Consider the following 19620-nt stretch of genomic DNA (forward strand, 5'->3'; position numbering starts at 1 on the left):
CCTCCAAAAGAAATACAGCTTTGAAAAAATAATAGAGAATGCTATCAAGCTATATCTGACTAGCAGCAGAAAAAAACATAAGAGCAAGCAAAGAAATTCATAGAAAGAGAAATGAACAAGAAAACACAAGGGAATTCTTTACACAAAACCTATAAATGAAAGATATTTTAAAAGCATGATTTTATCATTCATTTGCCCTGTAGCAAATATCAAAATTATGTGATAAGTCTTTAGAGACTGAATACAACATGACATTAATTTGTATGGAAAGAAATACCTATGCTCTGTGCTCCGAGCAGGTTTAACATAACCAAAGAAAAAGCCAAAAAAAATGTACACAGTTTTTCTTGTAAGGTGAGGAAGGTTAAATCCATTCTCTAAGCCTAAGGATATAAATTCATCTTTAAGTTATAGCCTAAAGGGCTGAATATTAATAGTTGCCACCTTTCCCTAATGGGAGCAATATTTTGAATGACAAAGAGATGTTCATTAAATAGTATGGATCATTTAATTATATGTGTGTCTTCCTAACTGTTTAATATTAAGAGGTATGTGACCTAAATAATAGTTTTGGTTAGATGACCTTATTCTTAAGGGTCTCTTTCTGTCCAATTACCAAGCAAGCTTTTCAAATGCACTCAGAGATTTAATTCACAAATCCCTTAAGAGCCTTCTGGTAAAAGGTTGGGGCAGCACAAATAAGCTAATGATACATGACCTTGTTTCAGAAAATCAGGCTGGGATTCTAAGTGAGTTGTATTGCTACAGTAAGGCAAAAAGCAAAGAAATATGAATTTTTACCATAAATATATAGGAGAAAATGCAAATTAGAATTTTATATCATTTTATAATATGTTGATTATTTATATCTTTATGATATCAGAAAAAGCATTTATTTCTCAGAAATTTCTATCTATATATAATTATAGATATCTCAACTGTAATGAAAAAAAGTCATATGCCTTTATTTATTGGCATTTTGTCTCTAGTGAATTCATGCTCCATTCTCAACAAGTTTACTTTTTTCCAATTTATCATTTTAACAACTAACAAATCCTTTCTTGCTACAAATACTACTTTGATAATTGGATTATTTGAAGGGAAAAAAGACAGAAACAATATTGTATAACTCATATTACAGCCCCAAATGTATGACAAGGTCCTATCTTCCCAGTGAGAAAATTAAAAATGGAGGGGAGGGATCAATCAAAATACAGTGAAGTTGATAAAATAATTAAAGATCAACTTGTATATTTGATTTAAAAGTTTTACACATGCACTTGTAAAATTGCGCATTAAACAAATATAAATTATATATTGATTTGATATTAATGAGTTTTTCTTTTTAAATTTCACCAAAAAATCATTTGATTCATCTTCAACCTCCATGTCTTTGTCATCACTGGATTTCTTAGTCACATAGTCTAGTCATTTAGACCTCTAAATTGTCTGAGATACAAAGTTTTTTAATCTATTGGTGATACTTCCACAGGAAATTTAATTCCAAATTTCCCATTTGCAGTCTCCACATTGTAACTACTTACGGTACTACTTTAAAATTGATCTTTAATAGAGCATTTTTACAATAACATCCAATATTTCATATGGCCAAAAGTAACAAATCTATATTCTTGCCCACTCTCTTTTTAAAATCTCATTTCACCAGGCGATCTCGATAGCAATCCCAAAGTAGCTTTCTGCTACTTGCTTGTGTGTCTTCTCCAAATGTCACTTAATCCTTCTAAATAAAATAATTGAGAAATCACTCAGTCATTGGGAAATATTCTTAAGACTCCAGAAGTATTCAACAACCAGAAAAAATTAGAAATTTGGGGTATTTTTGAGGAAAACATGGGTCTTTTTAATTTTTTTAACATTTATTCATTTTTTGATAGAGATAAACAGAGCACAAGCAGGGAAGAGGCAGAAGGAGAGGGAGACACAGAATCTGAAGCAGGCTCCAGGCTCTGAGCTCTCTTAGCCCAGAGCTCAACATGGGGCTCGAATTCACAAACTGGGAGATCATGATCTGAGCTGAAGTCAGCTGCTTAACTGAGCCACCCAGGCACCCCAAGAAAAATATGGTTTTAGAACCATCTTCTTAGTCTGATGAAAGACTAACTTTTGATGCCAGATAGCCTAGCTGCTCCTTCAATATACCTGCTTTGCCACTAATGAGTTCCATGCCATTGGAAAGTGACTTGCTCTCCTCCAAGTCTCAGCTCCTTATCTATAAATGGCAGTTAGAAATAAAAACCTTGTAGAGACATCCCGAGATTAAACTGCTCTGGGGATCAAATGTCTGATGCATACCCTTTTCAAAGAAGGAATCACCTTATATTTGAGTTCTAATAGACACCAGCACATTTATTTTGCATGTACTATATGCCAGGCAATGTACTTGGTACTGAAGACTTAAAAGTGAACGGGCAGACTCATGGCTCACTCTTGTAGTGTTCATAGTTTTAGAAAAGAGACTTAGTCAAATAATCCCACAAATAACTATGTGTGGCAGTCCTCCAAGTGACAGGCTGGGCTCTCGACCCCACCCACCCAGAGGGTATCCTCAGCATTTTAATCATATCCATCAAAATGGATCCAGCTCTCCAAAGGAGTTGAGGAATAGAAGTTTGCTGAAGTAATCACGGTGGGGGGGGGGGGTGGCGATAGGAGGACACATGCTATATGACAAATGTCAGAAACATGAAAACATTCCCCAGTTGGCATTTTTGTTCTCCAAAAGTTCTTCCCTTCTGCTACCCTGTTTATTTCCTCTTCCTCCATCCATCACACAGATATGGTTTTCCTTGCACTCTAAGCTTGCATTTCCACTCATCAAAAAAGAAAAACAAACAAAATGATGCCATGAAATGAAATGTGACAGATTTACTGAAAAATGGTCTCAGAGAAATACAGAAGGAAGAACTGTAGACTCATAACCTGGAGACCTGGATTCAAACCCCACCTTTGCCATCCAGTCATCAGGCAATCTTGGGTAAGCCTTTTCATTTCTCTAGTCTTTTGTTTCCCACCCCAAAACAGAATGCTGAACCAAATAAACCCTCAAGTTCTTTTTAAAGTAAATAGATAATTATGATTCTGTGTCAACAAAAGTATCAAATGATACTAAATCTTTTAAATTCTACAGTTGAGTTCAATGGCTAAATATGTTTAGCTAATTCTTCCTGCTCCTTTAGATTTGGCTTCATAGTTGCTTAACATATTAACATCTATGTTTGTAAGATATAGTCTTTCTACAAAAGCTAAGTTTACTTGGGGTAAAAAAAGGCGATTGAATTCATTCAGCACTCTAGTATTTCAAAGCAACCAGCCAACAACTGCATTGTCTGTTTTTCATGTCAGGCTAAGAAGAGTGAAATTTACTGATGTTTTCCTAACCCAAGCTTCCCTACTGTGCAAAATGAATAGTTAAGCAGAACATTAGCAGAACAGCTTCATTTCTAACTCTAGCAGCGAAGACTTCCCACCACTGTGACACAGAAGGATGCACACTTAAAGACAATACATTTATTTCGTGGATATGAACGTCTTTTGACTAGAAAAAGAAATAACAATCATCTGCAGTACTTTAAATAGAAAACATCTGTTTTTCTTAACATACTTCAAATACTTTGAATTTCCTGATTAGTTGTTATATGAGAACTGTATTTCTGAAAGACATAATGAGGCAGTTTAAAGATGAGTCTTAAATGATCTTTAAAGCAAAGTGAAGAAAAATGCTCATGCTCTGAGTAAGGATAGTTACAGCAGACCCACAAGCTCTGTAGTATGAAGAAATACAAAATAATTCTCTCAACGATTTGCATTTACACCAAAAGTTCCATTAAGTATTGCAAGCAAAGGAGGATGATATAAATGAGTGGAGCATAGTGCTATATGAATGAAAATACAGTTCTGTAGTCTTATAGCATGGTAACAAAATCTAAGATGCTATTAAAGCAGTTTTTGCTTGACTAAGCCAAACATGAAGATTTTCGAAGTAATGACATGAAGCATCTTTGTGAGCATTACACAAATGTGTGCATACGTCAAAGAGTAGGCTCAAGAAGTGTATATTATGCAAACACATCTCTGGGTAATTACTCCAGGCTGGAGGGTGTATATTTATTTTGGCCACATCAGCCTTTCCTCAGCAATTTGTAATACAAAATGGAAAGGATCATCTATTTTTCTCATTAAACTTTATAAAAGATGCATTGTATAAATATTTCCAGGTGACTTCTTTGTTTTATTTTTTACTCATAATTCTTTTTCTGCTTCATGGCCAAAAAAAAGGTAGTTATCATTAGGATATAAGTATTTCAAGACAAATGCCAAAGATAACAAGGAAACAAAAATATCGAATCTATGAATGGTAAAGTTTAAGGGCTTCCTGCTTTTTTTAAAATCAGCCAAACGTGTATTGAGCACCTATTATATACCAGACTCTATACTAGGAAATAAGAATCCAGAAAGAAAGAAAAGCTTCAAGGGACTCACAAACTATTCATGGATAAAAACAGATAAAGAAGCAAGCAAAAAACCCTCAGTATGATCAAGGTCATAAATGGAGTATGTATAATGTATAAAATATTTAGAGAACACAGACAAAAGAGCAATGGATTCTGCCAGAGAGTAACTAGGACTAAGAGTTAGAAAAGAAATATGTGAATTTGACCTTTACATATAAGTAGAAGACCAAGAAGAGTATTGAGAACATTATTTCTTCAAATTATGTGGATAATAATAAAATTTTAAGAATCTAATGCATTTTCCTTCAAGACCTCTCTTCAAACACTTATGACTTTGCTATGTGTCCTGATGAATTGATTTCCCAGATGTAGTGTAAGGTTAAAAACAGTATAGAAAGCTATTAGAGCATGCTGTTATTTATATAAGGAGGGGAATACACAAGACATATATGTATGTGTATATGTATATACATGCAAATGTATAGTTTTAAACGCATACATTTATTTGAAATGCTACACAATTCACTTATAATATTTGCTATCTCTGAGGCAGGATTCTGAGGCGCTAGGGACTCTATGCCTTTTCTGTACTGTTTGAATTGTTCACCCACATGTACTACCTAACTAAATAAATGAATAAATTCCTTACAACACTTTCTATGGCTCTTGCAACTAGTAAATAACATAGTCTTATCTTACTCTGAATATTCCCAGGAGTGTAAAACAATTCAGCGTGTGTCATACCAGCTTCCGATTTTTAAGGGAATTAAAATATAACTCTCAAATCACGATTGTTGCCAAAGGGCTTCTCACATTTTAGCACACTCAGGCAATAAAAGTTAGAGACATTAAGAGAAAATATTGTGTTCCTCATTAAGGATGCTGAGACTATATCTACCCAATATCAAGATAATTAGTCAATATGACCAATCCAGTGAAAAAGCTGGCCTAGTTCAAAGAGGGTACAGCTCAATTTAAATAAATTTCACCAGGTGGGCTCAGCTCCTAATGCAAACTGGACTCTTCATCTACCAGAGATGAAGCCCTATGTTCAGAATAGTATTCCACATACTGAATGAAGACTTTTTGCCTTTACAGATTTTTTGAAACTTGGAATACTTTGTCTTTTCTTGCAAAATACTCATCCATCTTTTAGACTCAATTCAAAAGCTCTCATGTACATTAAATCTCATCTTTATCACTTAACTGAGCTTTTTCTTCTATAACTAGAAATTCTATTGCTCTTACAATTACCATCATGGTTTAGCACTTAACAACTCTTGAAAGTTTATGTGTGTTAGTTTTAAATCCCCAATGGAATTGTAAATGATACGGATGGCATATCAGGTTCGGGAAGTAGACATGGTCTGCTAATCCAAAATGGATCACAGAGTCAATAAATAGCACACCAAAACTATAATAACATAGATTAGGGAACCAAGAATATAAAATAAAGTTATAAATTCAGCACAGATATTATGCACAAATATCAAAGCCAGAGTTTTAAGCAGGAAGGTGTTAGCAATGGGATAGCAAATCAAACTTCTTCCAGAAAGGAAAAGATGGAGTTTCATTCCCTCTTATTGAATAAAATTAAATTAAATTATGGATAATGTATATGGAGAAGATGGCTTATGTGGTTGTACCTTTGGTTTCCTAAATCTGAAAAAACAAAGTGTGATACCAAATGCACAAATGTAAATTAATAGTACCTTCTCCACTTCTTCTGTACTTACTGTGGGGGACAAGGGGGATCTATAAAATGTTATGCACATTACAATGGAGTATTTTTAAGAAAGAAACATTAAGAATAAAGCACATGGAGACCATCAACTCTGATTTTTTTACCTGAAATTTTGAGCAAACAATACTTATTTTAATTTTCAGCATTGAGCTTCTTTTTTTTACTATGTCTGACAAGAGAGCATCCTATGAGGAATAGGTGACATTTACCAAAAAACATAAGATAAACTATAATTCACAAGGCCACAATGTTACTAACATGAAGGAATTAATTCTTGCAGATATTTCACCAAATAAATAGGAGACTTCCAGTTGAAATAAACTCATAATGACCTGAATTCAAAAGTCTAGAGCATGTAAAGTGATATCTATGTGTGTAAATCATGAAAAACAATGACATCTTGGACAAATTTTCAACAAGTAACTTAAATCAAAATGACAATATTACATGTGTTGGGAAGTTTTAGTCTAATTTTATCATGTCCTGACTTTGTCCATTTGGGTTTATAAAGTTCACAATAAGAAGCTGTTTTTTGTTTTGTTCTGTTTTGTTTTTTATTTTTTGGGGTTTTTTGTTTTCTTTTGTTTTTTCTCTGAGAGGCTATATATAGAATTTGGACAAGCTCATATCAAGTGAAGGGTCATATCTGAGTGATAGTTTCATTACCAAAATAGAAAGGCATTTCAAGTAATGCTTCATTGACATTTGCATACACTTTCTTTTTTTTTTTTTGCAAATATTTTTTATGTTTTATTTTTTATATTTGAGAGAGAGAGAGAGACAGAGAGTGAGCAGGGGAGGGGCAGAGAGGGATGGAGACAGAATCTGAAGCAGGCTCCAGGCTCTGAGCTGTCAGCATGGAGCCCAACACGGGGCCCGAACTCAGGAGTGGTGAGGTCATGACTTGAGCTGAAGTTTGACACTTAAATGACTGAACTACCCAGGAGCTCCGCATACACTCTTTCTACAACAATTCCTTATTTAACCAACCAATCAAAGTAATCATCAAAAAAGCCAATGCATAGTTTGGAAAAGATTTAAGTTAAATACCAATACCTAGATAAAATTTGATAACATTTCTTCACTAATTTTTCATCACAGATCTAACTAGAAAATCACCTTCACATCAAAAACTTGCATAGTTATTGCATTAAGAAAAGTAATTAAGGTCACATACTAGTGAGTGGAGAAGATGCTACTAGGCCTTGACTTTCTGCCTCCTGATATGCTCTTTCTACTCCTTGGTTTTCTGTGGTTCTATTAAGACTTGGTAACCTGGCTCCACACTGCTGGTGTCTGAATGACTTAGAAAATCCCTAATGGGATGCTGCTACTAAGATTGCCTCCACAGTCTTCATCTCACATTATCCAGCCCAGTCACAGAGTGAGTGCCACACCCCAGGGCCCAGGCCCTTGGAAGCTGCCTGTTGCCTTCACCCCTATTGGCTTCCCAACTCTGCCCACTCACTGGCCTCCTGCTCCAACTGTATGCCAAGTTCATTCAATTTTTTAAATAGAAAAATATTTTCTTTCCCCAATGTCCTGCCAAAAGAATTCACACTTAAAGTATACAATGATGGATTGAGAGCAAATGAAAAACAAATTCATTCAGTTGCAAAACAGCCTGACTGCAACAATGTTTGAAGAGTATGTGGTAATAAATTCTTCTGATACAGGTATATGGTAAAAGGGCATATGGTATATAGACATATAGTAGTAAAGGTAAACATTAGCTTTTCTAGAAAAAAAAAAGAAGCTGTGGGTCTATTAGAAACATTTTAATTATCATCATAGTAAAGGTGAAGGGTCAAATGTCTGTGTTGAATGAAACATCAAGGATACTATTATAAAGTAACAACAGACCCAAATGAAAATGGGCACAGTGTGCAGTCTATCTTCCTCCCTGCCACACACAAATTCATTAAGCTGTGTTCTATGGCAACTCTTACTACTAAGAGGTTCTGCTGCCCTAACTTCACTGCTTGGGGTTCTCTCCTGAAATCAGAGCATTACCTGATCAATCACATAGTTCTACATAACTCCCTTAACAAATCCCCAAAGGAAAAAGAGTCCCAAATCCTCATCCTGCCTTTTAAACTTCTCAGTAATCCCAAATGACCTGCTCAGCTTCATTCCCAAGGTGTGTTTCACCCTAGTCTCTGTTCCAGCCCCTCTGGAGCGCCACAGAATACACCATGCACTCACATGCTGTGGTCCACATGGAGATGCACCACCCAGATTCCCCTTCAAGAAGGACTTGCTGCCTGGCTGTGGCACGTGTGGTCATAAATAGCCTCTAGCCCACCAGGACCTTCAGAGTCCACCTCATCTGTTTCACACCATGTCATGCCTTCCCAGGACAGCTGGCAAACCAGGAACTGAGCCAAGTGGGCTCATAAAGGGGTGATCATTTCAGAGATACTCCAGACCTCTGGGAGGGACAGTACTCACTCCAGAGCTCCCTGCTGGGTGGACTGAGGCTTTGTGGTAGCAGTTGGACATCTCCCTCTGTGCAATCCCACTTCCTTCCCCCTTCTTTTCACTGGTGTTGATCCCTAATAAAGAGCTTGCACCCCAGACTCCAGTTCAGCATCTGCTTCCAGAGAACTGAATCTGCAACACCTGCTTCCATGAGTCTGATTCTCTTCTTCATTCTCTATCAAAATCATTCTTCTCTTCTAAGGTCCAGCTCAAATGATACCTTCAAGAAATATTTCCTCATCCTTCCAATAGGGAATAATTATTCATTTCACTCATTTTGCTCTATTGCCCTGAATTATGCCTGAATCTCTGTGTAGCAAGTTGATAATTTTTATATTAAAGTTAGTAGTTTAAATTTTAAGTTTTTTGAGAGCATAGTCTGTCCTATTCACTTCTGTATTCCCACAGTGCATAACACATAAGAGTTATGAATGAAAGAAAAAACTAATGCATGATCTAGAATCTACCTAAACCTCTTCTTTTTTCCTCCTCCATTATAGCAAAAAAAATGCTGCCAATATTTCCTCTCCAAGATTTCATACATATGCCCAGCCTCTCTATTTTTTTTTTACCTATATGTTATATATAGTCCCTGCTTTCCACACTAGCTAAGCACATCTGCTTGGTATGGAACATGCTTATCCTGTCTTTAAGCCGTCACATAAACGGTGTCTCTTTGACAGCATGATCCTTTCTTCAAAATATCGTTCAAGATCCTCTTTGTATGTGAATTACCCTAAGGTACTGCCATCCAATTCCAGCTACCTCAGGATCTTCTTGTTCACATAATTTCGGTATCTAATTATGTGTCTAAAAATCATTATGCTCCATCAGAACAGTGACCAAAGTTTGTCCACCCTTAAATCTTTGTAAGACTAGAAAAATAAACTATATGGGAAATGCAAAACATATATATTCTGGATTAATAATTTATAATGTTCACCTTCTCACTTTCCAAAATGATCATTTCATACTTTCTCCTCTCAATCCTCATGCACATAGGCCTGCTACCACCTCTACTGCCACCATTAGCCCATCCCTGTCTAATGACCTTACCTCATAATTCACTGAGAAACTAGAAGCCAGCAGTAAGAATCTCCCTCTTCTCATCGTCAGAAATATTGACGTCTTATTCCCTGCTTACCATCTTACAGTATGGACTAGGAATCTCTGTTCCTACCTAAGGCCAATGTCTGATCATGTTCTAGATTCCATCTTCAGGATTTTCTTTCTATAATGTCCCCTTTCTCTTGCATCATCACTGTCCTGGATCATCTCCAGCACCACACACTACCATGTTGTAGTATCTTCTATCTTTAGAAAACTCTACTTTGATCCCAGATTCCCCTCATCTTCCAACAAAACTTATTGAAAGAGTTATCTCTAATGGCTACCTCCAGGCTTTCACCTGACATTCTCTAAGTTTCGCCAGTCAGACTTAAGTGCCCACTACATCATTGAGATTGAGATAATGAAGTCACTAATGACTTTTGTGTTGCCAAATCCAATGGTTACCTCTTTTTTTATCTTACTTGACCTCCCAAAGCAATCAACACAGTTGACTCCATCCATCCATCCATCCATCCATCCATCCATCCATCCATCTCTTCTTGTAATACTACATTTAGCTTCTAAATGTTTCATTCTCCTTGCTTTTCTGCTAACCCATTGGGTGCTTTTTCTATCTCCTGTGCTGGTTCCCTTAAATGTTGTCAAGTCCAGAGTTTGTCCTTAGGTATATTCTTCACCCTCTTAAGTGATCCTATCCAGACACTTGGTTTTAAATATTATCTCTATGCTAATGACCCTCCAACTCTCAATATCCAGCCCTCACTTTATTCTTCACTGAGCTTCAGAGTCATATATAACATCATCATAGGAATATCTATTCTGCAACTCAAATTTAACACAGTCAAAACAGAAGTCCTGCAATAGCAAACTTGCTCCTCCCCTAATCTTTCCATTCTTTGTATAGAGGATCATCATCCACTCAGGTGTTCCAGTTACCTATCTAGCAGTTATCCTAGACTCCTCTGTTTCTCTCACTTCTCACCTCTACTATCAAAACATATATTGAATCTATTCACATCTATCCTTCTCCACTATCACCACCATGGTCCAAGTCACTGACTCCTCCACTTAGATGACTGCAAAAGCATCCTATTGATCTCCCTGCTGATGCTTTTGGATTCTTAAAAGCCATTCTCCACACAGCAGTAAAAATGAGTTTTAAGAACATGTATTAGATTAACTCACTCTTCTAAAACTCTCCAATGACTTTCCATCACACTTGTACATACAAACTGTAATGTGCTTGCCGGAATCACCTACCAACCCACTCCCCAACCTCTCCCCCTTCTATCATACCGCACTCACACCAGCCTTCACTCTGCTCTTTGAACATACTAAGCTTTTTCCTGCCTTAGACACTTTATGTTTTGCTATTTCTCTGTCTGAAGTGCTATGTTCTCAATCTTTGTACAGCTAGGTCCTCCTTATTATTCAAGTCTCATTTCATTGTCAGCTCTAAGAGGTGTATTGTGGCCACAAAATCTAAATTAAAGCCCACCCCCATTCTCAGCTAGGCATTATCATCACACCATCCTGTTTTGTTTTCTTCCTCACAGTTTTCACTTTCTGAAACTGTCACATTCATTTTTCAGATGTTGTCTGCCTGTCTCTATTCCCTTCCAAAAACCAGAGGCCTTGTTTATCTTGCTCATCACTATATCTTGAATGCCTAGGGGATATTGGGAGAATAATATATGAACAATAAATATTTGTTGAATGAAAATAAATTAATATTAATCTTTGGAATAGTAGCCACGTAAGACATCCACAGCTGAAAGCCAGGTCTTTTGTTCTCTTCCACAGCTTGTACTTCCCACATTGAACCTTAAAGTCTTTTCAGTTGTCTGTTTCTTCTATTATCTAATTCCTTGAGGAAAGGACATCCTATCTTTATATTATCACCAACTAGCATAATTCTTATTATAAAGTTAGATGTACTATAAATATTGGTTTAAGGAATAAAGGAAAACAGGGATGGGGAAGAAGCAAAGTGACATAGAACCTATAAATAAATATAAAAAGGCTGAATAATGGCTATAGTGCTATCACATTTGAGGCAAAACAGTTACCATATACAGGCATAAGTAAAGCTTTACTAATAGATTTGAACTCTAAGACTTTAAAGTCATATTTAAAGCTCTTGCTGAGAAGCTATCCAAATTCTATACCATCTTCAGATGACATTAGTGTAATATGGGTGTTCAAATTCCTAAATGCAACTCTCAGTAAGAAGAGCATGGTATGAGAGTTCTCTGAGTTATTGGCATTATCAGGGCTTATGAAATCTACCTCAGACCAATTTTCAACTCAATTAGTTTTCATGAAGTGTCCACAGAAGGCATGACACTGTATGCAGTGCAGATCCCAGAATGCTATATCAAGGCAGGTCAGAGATTTATAGGTCCCAGTGTAAAAAGTTCAGTTTATTCTGTTTATCTCATTCATTTTGTGTTAAAGCAAAGCCATTAAAATGTTATGACCATTTTCTTGACCTATGATCCAAATCTGAAAAAATAAGGTCCAAATTGCTACACTTGGCACCCTGTGATAAAGATCATATATTATCTTCTCAGGACATGGAGATGGAATTTGTTTATTTTACTTATTTTTTTTCATAGAAAAGCAGACCTGAAAGATGAAGATTAAAAGAATGTTAACATTATAAGCATAGCTATGAAAGAAATAACCCTATTCTTTATAAGCAGAATTCCATCCAAGGAGTAGGTGCTCTAACCAGTGGTATATTGAGGTGGGGGACGGGGCAGGGAAGAGCCAGCCCTCATCATTAATTACACTTATACTGAATGTAGATCTCTGTCGTCCAAGAGACTGACAAGCCAGATGACAAAACAATACATGAGTACAAAAGTTAAAAAGCAAGTGTATGTATCATTCATAGCACAAGCTGCAGGATGACAGTGGAGGGAAGGCACTCTGAGACTAGGGTCAGAAGAGGTAGATCCTGAGTCAGACCATTAAGCAAGGAAGACTACCACTTTATGTAACAGTAAGGTGCTTCCCCAAAACTTGAGAGAATAGAAAATAATACTACTTTCTAAGAGTTAAACTATGAAATCAACACATAATTAAAGCAGAGACGTATGTAGTCACTTCAATGATACTGTAAGCTTCCCAGTCCAGCAAGCCTAACTTTAAATTTACTGAATTTATTAACAAATCTAAGGAGAATTGCAAATAATGATCAAACAGCATTGCCTTTCCAAACACTCTCCAGGTTAGGGCACCAAGTCAAACTGATGTGAAGATCCCACTCTGTTGATAGACACCACAGGCAGCCAGCACCTGATGTCACTAGACATCCCACTCATGCAATTCCCTTGTTCTAACTATATACTCATCAAGCAACTTATTGATAATTAAGTTTCTCATGCAGTTTGTCTCAAGGGAGCAATGTGATGATCAGGTCAACATGAAGACCAGGTCTGCTCAGCAATTAAATTTCTTAATGTAAATTACTGTATTGGCATTCTGGTTTTATACATCAGTCTCTTGTGAGCTTTGTTAGTGCCAGCCATCATCCCTGAGTTGTTGTTGTTGTTGTACTTCCAGGACAGTGACATAATAAGTTTTCAGACCCTGTAGAAGTATACAGGACTGGTTTGGTTCAACAGAAAGCTCATTCAAGGGTTTCAAAACCCTAGAGAGACAGAGTGGCAGGGGAGACAGACAGAGAGAAGAGAAGAGAAGAGAAGAGAAGAGAAGAGAAGAGAAGAGAAGAGAAGAGAAGAGAACAAGAGGGGAGGGGAGGGGAGGGGAGAGTAGTTTAGGCAGATACATTGAGACAAATCTGTGTAGAGATGTGAATATAATATTAATGTTCAGGCAGTGGGAACTCACTAGTGAAACTTGAGTAGGAGGTGCAACATGATCAAAACTGTTACTCACAGGTCTACTATGTGCAGTTCTGCTTAGCAGAACTCATGGTTCAGTTGAGTTAGCCAAGCAAACAACTAACTACAACACAATATTATAAGCACACAGAGTACTCTGCAAGCACCAGAGAAAGTACCTGCAGTTTACTCTAGGGATGATCAGGGAAAACTTACATTTTTTATTCTACTTTAATATTCTTTCAAACTTCCCTCTTTATTTAGATACCTTTTTAGTTAAAATAAACATATCAATATTTAAAAGAGCCTCAGAAGTGTATTTCTTACTTTCTACTAAATATTCCTACCTGGATAGGCCATAGGCATCCTCAACTCAACATTTCAAAATCTAAACACATGATTTCTCTGCTTTTCTTCATGTGTTCCCTACTTTGGTGATTGTAACCACAATCCATCTGGTTATTGGGCATAGTCATGCTAGATTCTCTCTTCAACACCCAACATACAATCAGTCTTAAAGCCTTAAAGGTTTTTCCTTTTCATTACCTCTTAAATTTCTTTTCTCCCAGGGCCATTGCCTTAGTCCAGGTTTTAATCATTTGTCAGGCAGATTACTGAAGGAGTCTTCTAAATGGTTCCCTACCTTCATTCCAACTAGCTTCTATCCTTTCCAGCATGTTTTCAGTTTTAAAGCTAGGATGATAGTTCATTTAGTCATCCAACAAATGCATATGTGTCAGGGAATTTGTAAGTCCAGGGGATAGAGCGATGAACAAAATATACGAGGTTCTTGATTTTCACTGACATGATACTATAGACAGGACATTAATTATATAAGCGAAGAAATGAATAAAGCAGTTTTTCAATAGTGATAAAACATATAAAGTAAATACAATTAATTCATGTAGCAGAGAGTGACTATGTTAACTAGCTGCAATTTAAAACCTGAAACTACTAAAAAAAAAAAAGAGAGAGAGAGAGTGTGTATGGCTGCAGGACTGGATTGTCATTAAGACATCTGGGGCAATGACAGTTAGGAACAGGATGATAAGAGGAAGCCAGTCATGCAAAAGTCTGGGAGCAAAATATTTCAGTCAGAGGAATAACAAACACAAAGTCCTCAAGGAGGATGCAAATTTAGACTGTTCAAAAAATGGGAAGAAAGCAAGTGTAGCTACAATGAGAGGTTAAAGAGAGAAAGAGTGATTGGGGATAAGGTCAGTGAGTTACACAGAGGGCTCTCACAAAAGGCCCCATAAATTTGAGTTTTAATCAAAGTGCTATGGGAAGCTATTGAAAATATATAAGTAGAAGAGCTGCATAATTTCATCTGTGATTTGAAAGTTCGCTCAGGGTCTTGTGTGGATAATGGATTTAAGAGAAGCAGGAGTGAAAGAAGGAGGACCATTCTAGATTCCAGTGCAAAAGTATAGGTGGTAGAAGGAAAGATGGATAAACAGTTGATTTGGTGACATATTATGGAGTTATATCAATAAGACTTCCTATTGGAGTGAATATGGGAGATGAGAAAAACAAAAAGAAACCAAGGATCTGTAACCTGATGGATACTGGTGTCATTTTCTGAGATGGAAAAGACTGAGGCAGGAGGTTTTAGAACTTTGGAGCAGGAGTAGGAATCGAGATTTCAGCTGAGCCAAATTAAGTTTGAATAAGTATTGAGAATCCAAAGACAAATGTTGGGTAGGCAGCTAAATACAGAAACATGGAGGCCAATGGAAGGGTCATTGGTAGCAATAGAAGCTTGAGGGTCATTGACATACAGATAATATTTAAAATTATTGGCCTAGTGTAAAAACAGACTAGAGAAAGAGAAGAAAAGGCCAAGTCCTGTGGCATTCCAACATTTGGAGATCAAACAAAGATTGAAGAAACTGAAAAGTAGAAGCCAATGAGGTGAAAGAAGCTTCAGGTGAGTATCATGGCAAGGAAGCCAAAAGAAAAGAACATTTCAAAAAGTAGAGAGTGGTCACCTTTGTCAAATGCTGCTGTGAGGTTAAAACAAAAGTCACCACCACTGCACTTGGAAAGATTGAGATCACTGGTAACCTTCTCAAAATCAGTTTGAGGAGAGTGCTATACAATAAACCTCTACTGGAGAGAATATGAGGGAAGAGAGGAGGCTACAAACCATTTTGATTTGTAAAATAGTTTGAAATAAAAAGCCTATATCCATAGCACTCCCTTTGAAAACTCTCAGCCTCAAAATCTGAAAGGAAATTAAGAGAAATAAAAATAAATGGTGTCATAATTGGTATAACAAAGAGCACACCAATTATTTCAACAGGTAGCCAATATGGGAAGTGCATAAATTTAGGAAACAACATTGTGTCCTCACAATAACTTGAGATGTCTACGTGATAATGGCACTTCAGAATTCACAAGAGGGCATCAGTACAGTGCTTTCTATGTGTGTCACTTAAGCCAGAAGCTGGACTCTTCTGTACTTTGGCATTAAGAGTCGAATCACAGTCTTGAAATTTTAAGACTGCAAAGGACTTAGAGGTCATTTAGTCCAACTTCTTTATGTGAATGAATCCCCTCTACCACATCTGTAATGAACGTTTCTCCTCTCTCATCTTGAGAGTTAGTGAATTTGCCACCTCCGCCCAATGCTTCAGGTAGAAATAAATGCATCTTATTACATTTCAGATAGATTTTCTACCATTTATAATAATAGTTATTTTAAGCATTGTGAAACCTACCAATTTGATTAGTATGAGTCATATGTCCTTCATCTATTTTGTGTATAGAGGAAAAAGGTAATTATGGAACATGTAGGCCTTTTATTTCTATTTACCTGTCTACCTATATGCGGCCTCTTTCCAAGAAAAAAAAACTTAAATGAAATGATTTAAAACACCTGGGTGCAAGAGAGTTATTAAAGTAGAAATAGAAATTCAAATTCCCAAAAAGAAATTCTTGACTCAAAGGCTAATGTAGTTGCTGGCATTGAAATTGAATTTATCAGTGGGCCTTCTACAATTCAGTACAAAAGAAAAATATGCTGGATTACACAGTTCTCTTTATATAATGGAAGAAAGTATACTAATTTGCCATTAAATTAAAAATTTATTTGTTCTAAATTACAAGAGGAATTTCTCATGCAGCATCTTATAAAAGAGCCTTATGTCTTTGTTTTCTATGTGCATTCATTTTCATTGCCTAATGTACTGCTAAGGGTGCTAGACACTCATTTTTACCAAGCTCACAATCTCAACCCAATGCAAAACAACCTTTAAAAAAATTCTGTTGAATAAAGGGGACAAAATGATGTCCTTGTGAACTGAGAGAGGTGTATAGAAGATGGCTAACTGACAAGCAGAGAATGGTGTAAGAATTGTCCTGGATCTCTGATAATACTTTGGATCTTTCAGAAGGGAAGTGATATCTGTAAGCAAAAGAGGTTATTAAAGCTCATTCTGTTGCCAGAGGTAATGTGAAGAATTTGGGATTTCTCATTTGCTCTTTAAACACTCTAATTGTTTTTCCAGGAAGGGCATTATAAAATCCTGCAGCCCGAAAAGTTACAAATGGGTCAGCTGTGTCTTTCTGTCACTAAGCTCCTGTGGTTTTACAACACTTTCCCCTGTTCTTGGATTGAAGAGTGGGGGAAGTATGCCCACATAATGACCATTTCACCTTTGAAGGCCTTGTGGTGCTGGGGCATCACAAAAGGCCCTCAGTAAAAATAAATTACTTTCCTCACAGTGGTTATCACAGTTTTTTGGACTTTACCTGGACTACCTGGTTCCATCATTAAATTCTAAATAAATGAAGACAGATCTCAACTCCTTCCCCACACCTAAAGCCAGCCAGGCTTAATTCCGCTTTCTTCTCTATGGCTAGAAAAGGCACACCTACGTGGATGGAACTGGAGGGTATTATGCTAAGCAAAATTAGTCACTCAGAGGAAGACAAATATCATATGACGTCACTCACATGAGGACTTTAAGATGCAAAACAGATGAACATAAGGGAAGGGGAGCAAAAAGAATATAAAAACAGGGAGGGGGACAAAACAGAAGAGACTCATAAATATGGAGAACAAACAGAGGGTTGCTGGAGGGGTGGTGGAAGGGGGGATGGGCTCTAAGTGGGTAAGGGGCATTAAGAAATCTACTCCTGAAATCATTGTTGCACCGTATGCTAACTAACTTGGATGTAAATTAATAAATGCATTTTTTAAAAGATTTAAAAAAAATAAATAAATGTTATGGAAAACAAAGGAAGAAAAGGCATACCCATAATCTGTATTTTGTCTGTCCAAGTGTGACAGCAATTTATATTATAATCCTCATTATTACTACCATATACTACTACTACTTCTACTTCTACTACTACTACTATTGAATCTGGATTATATCTAGTGGTCCCTTAAGGCCAATAGGCTAGGTTCAATTAGCACAAATTAGTTATTGGAAAATGAATGTAAGTGCAGTAAAAGTAACCTACATACTGAATGAGGCTGTTTGTATACTGGACAACAGAATGTATTCATGGTGTTACCATGGAAAGAACAAGAGATTTCAGACTTACTCTAAAGAAGGAATTGGTGCACCCTCAAATAAGTTAACCCCAAACAAATGACCTGGCTTTTTACAGAATTAGAATAAACTGAATACACATTTGTTTAAAGCCGGAATACTATAGGCACGTAACAGTAAATGCTAACGTACATGCTGATGGTTGGCAGCTCAAACAACAAGCATGCTGATCGTGCTATTCATGCTATTTCACCTAACAGTCTGTTATGACATACAACTGCCAGAAATCAAGGTGAAAGCTAAGCAAAACCCAGCTGCCAACAGCATAATTTTCTCCTCATTCTTACCTATTCCACCCTGTAAACCCCTGTTTTGATTAGCAGGAAGCCTGGGAATAGAGGGTAAAAATAATAATAAAAGAGGCCTATGAATTACTGGATAGTTTTTAAATGCCATACAACTTTGAGAAAGAAGCACCAGTTGAGACAAGTACATATTTCCCTAGAGCAGTCTAAAATATCCTACAGCTTACATAATGCCTTGGTGAATGGTTATCTCCAAGAAAGCTGTCTGCTTTGGGAAGCTGCGTAGCACAAATACCTGGTGTGGAAGAAGTTGGCATAGCAACTTTGCATTTACAACGGTGAATCACACAGTAAACAGGTGCATCAAACAACTATCAAATGTGTTTGCTTCTCTACAAAGTGGTTAAATCTTATAAAGCATTTTTAGGCTTTTCTTTTTGAAAAACACACTCTCCGGTCCAATAATTTAAGGCAGTTCATTTGCTGAATAGGACAGGATATCCATGACTCATGGAAAGATTTGTTCTCTGTATTTTCTCTACATAAAGAACGTGACATTTAGGCAAAAAAAATAAGTCATTTCCCCTTCATAACAGACATATTTCTCCATTGACCAGAAAATGGTACCAAAGATAAGCTTTCTGTGTTTGTCAAGAAATATATTTCCAAGAAAAGAATTGCTTACCTTTTGGCAACAGGCCCTTTGAAATTCAGATCAAATGTCTTTGGATCACCTGCATCTAAAACAAAGAAGTTTTTAAGCATATATGCCAATGAAATGGCAAATAAATACATATACAATATTAAAGAAAAATCTACAACTTGGCTACTGCCCAGTGTAATGCTGTATTCAATCTTTGGTCCAAGGAAACATCAGTTTTGCCTTGGTTACATCTGCCAATCCTTTTCCCTCTCTCCAGCTAGAAGCAAGACCAGGAAGAGTTGTTAAGGACCATATTCTGTGCATACTGTACACATACCTCCCTTTGTTCTGGATAATAACATTATAGATTGCATCCAGGGTAGCAAAACTTGGAGCTCTTCTGGTCTGCAAAGCCATTCTACCATCTGCCATCATCAAGTATTGCATTCTTGTGAGGTGCAAAATATAATAGAGATGCTTACTTATCTAGTTCTCCCCTTTCTCTCAGTAGATTAGGCTTTCCTTCAAGAGGTTGAAATATTGTTGGT

At 36.6% G+C, this 19620-nt stretch overlaps 1 protein-coding gene across 11 annotated transcripts in view; it reads right to left on the bottom strand.

Moving 5' to 3' along the window:
* Positions 1-19620, bottom strand: part of SLC44A5 (solute carrier family 44 member 5) — a 369855-nt gene that overhangs the window by 129531 nt on the left and 220704 nt on the right. For all 11 annotated transcript variants that reach the window (XM_053214248.1, XM_053214252.1, XM_053214253.1 and 8 more), the window contains one exon: positions 19115-19169. In XM_053214248.1, the coding sequence (XP_053070223.1) occupies positions 19115-19169 (55 nt within the window). The remainder of the gene's footprint in view (positions 1-19114; positions 19170-19620) is intronic.

The sequence above is a fragment of the Acinonyx jubatus genome, chromosome C1, assembly GCF_027475565.1.
Source record: "Acinonyx jubatus isolate Ajub_Pintada_27869175 chromosome C1, VMU_Ajub_asm_v1.0, whole genome shotgun sequence".
Lineage (NCBI taxonomy): Eukaryota > Metazoa > Chordata > Mammalia > Carnivora > Felidae > Acinonyx > Acinonyx jubatus.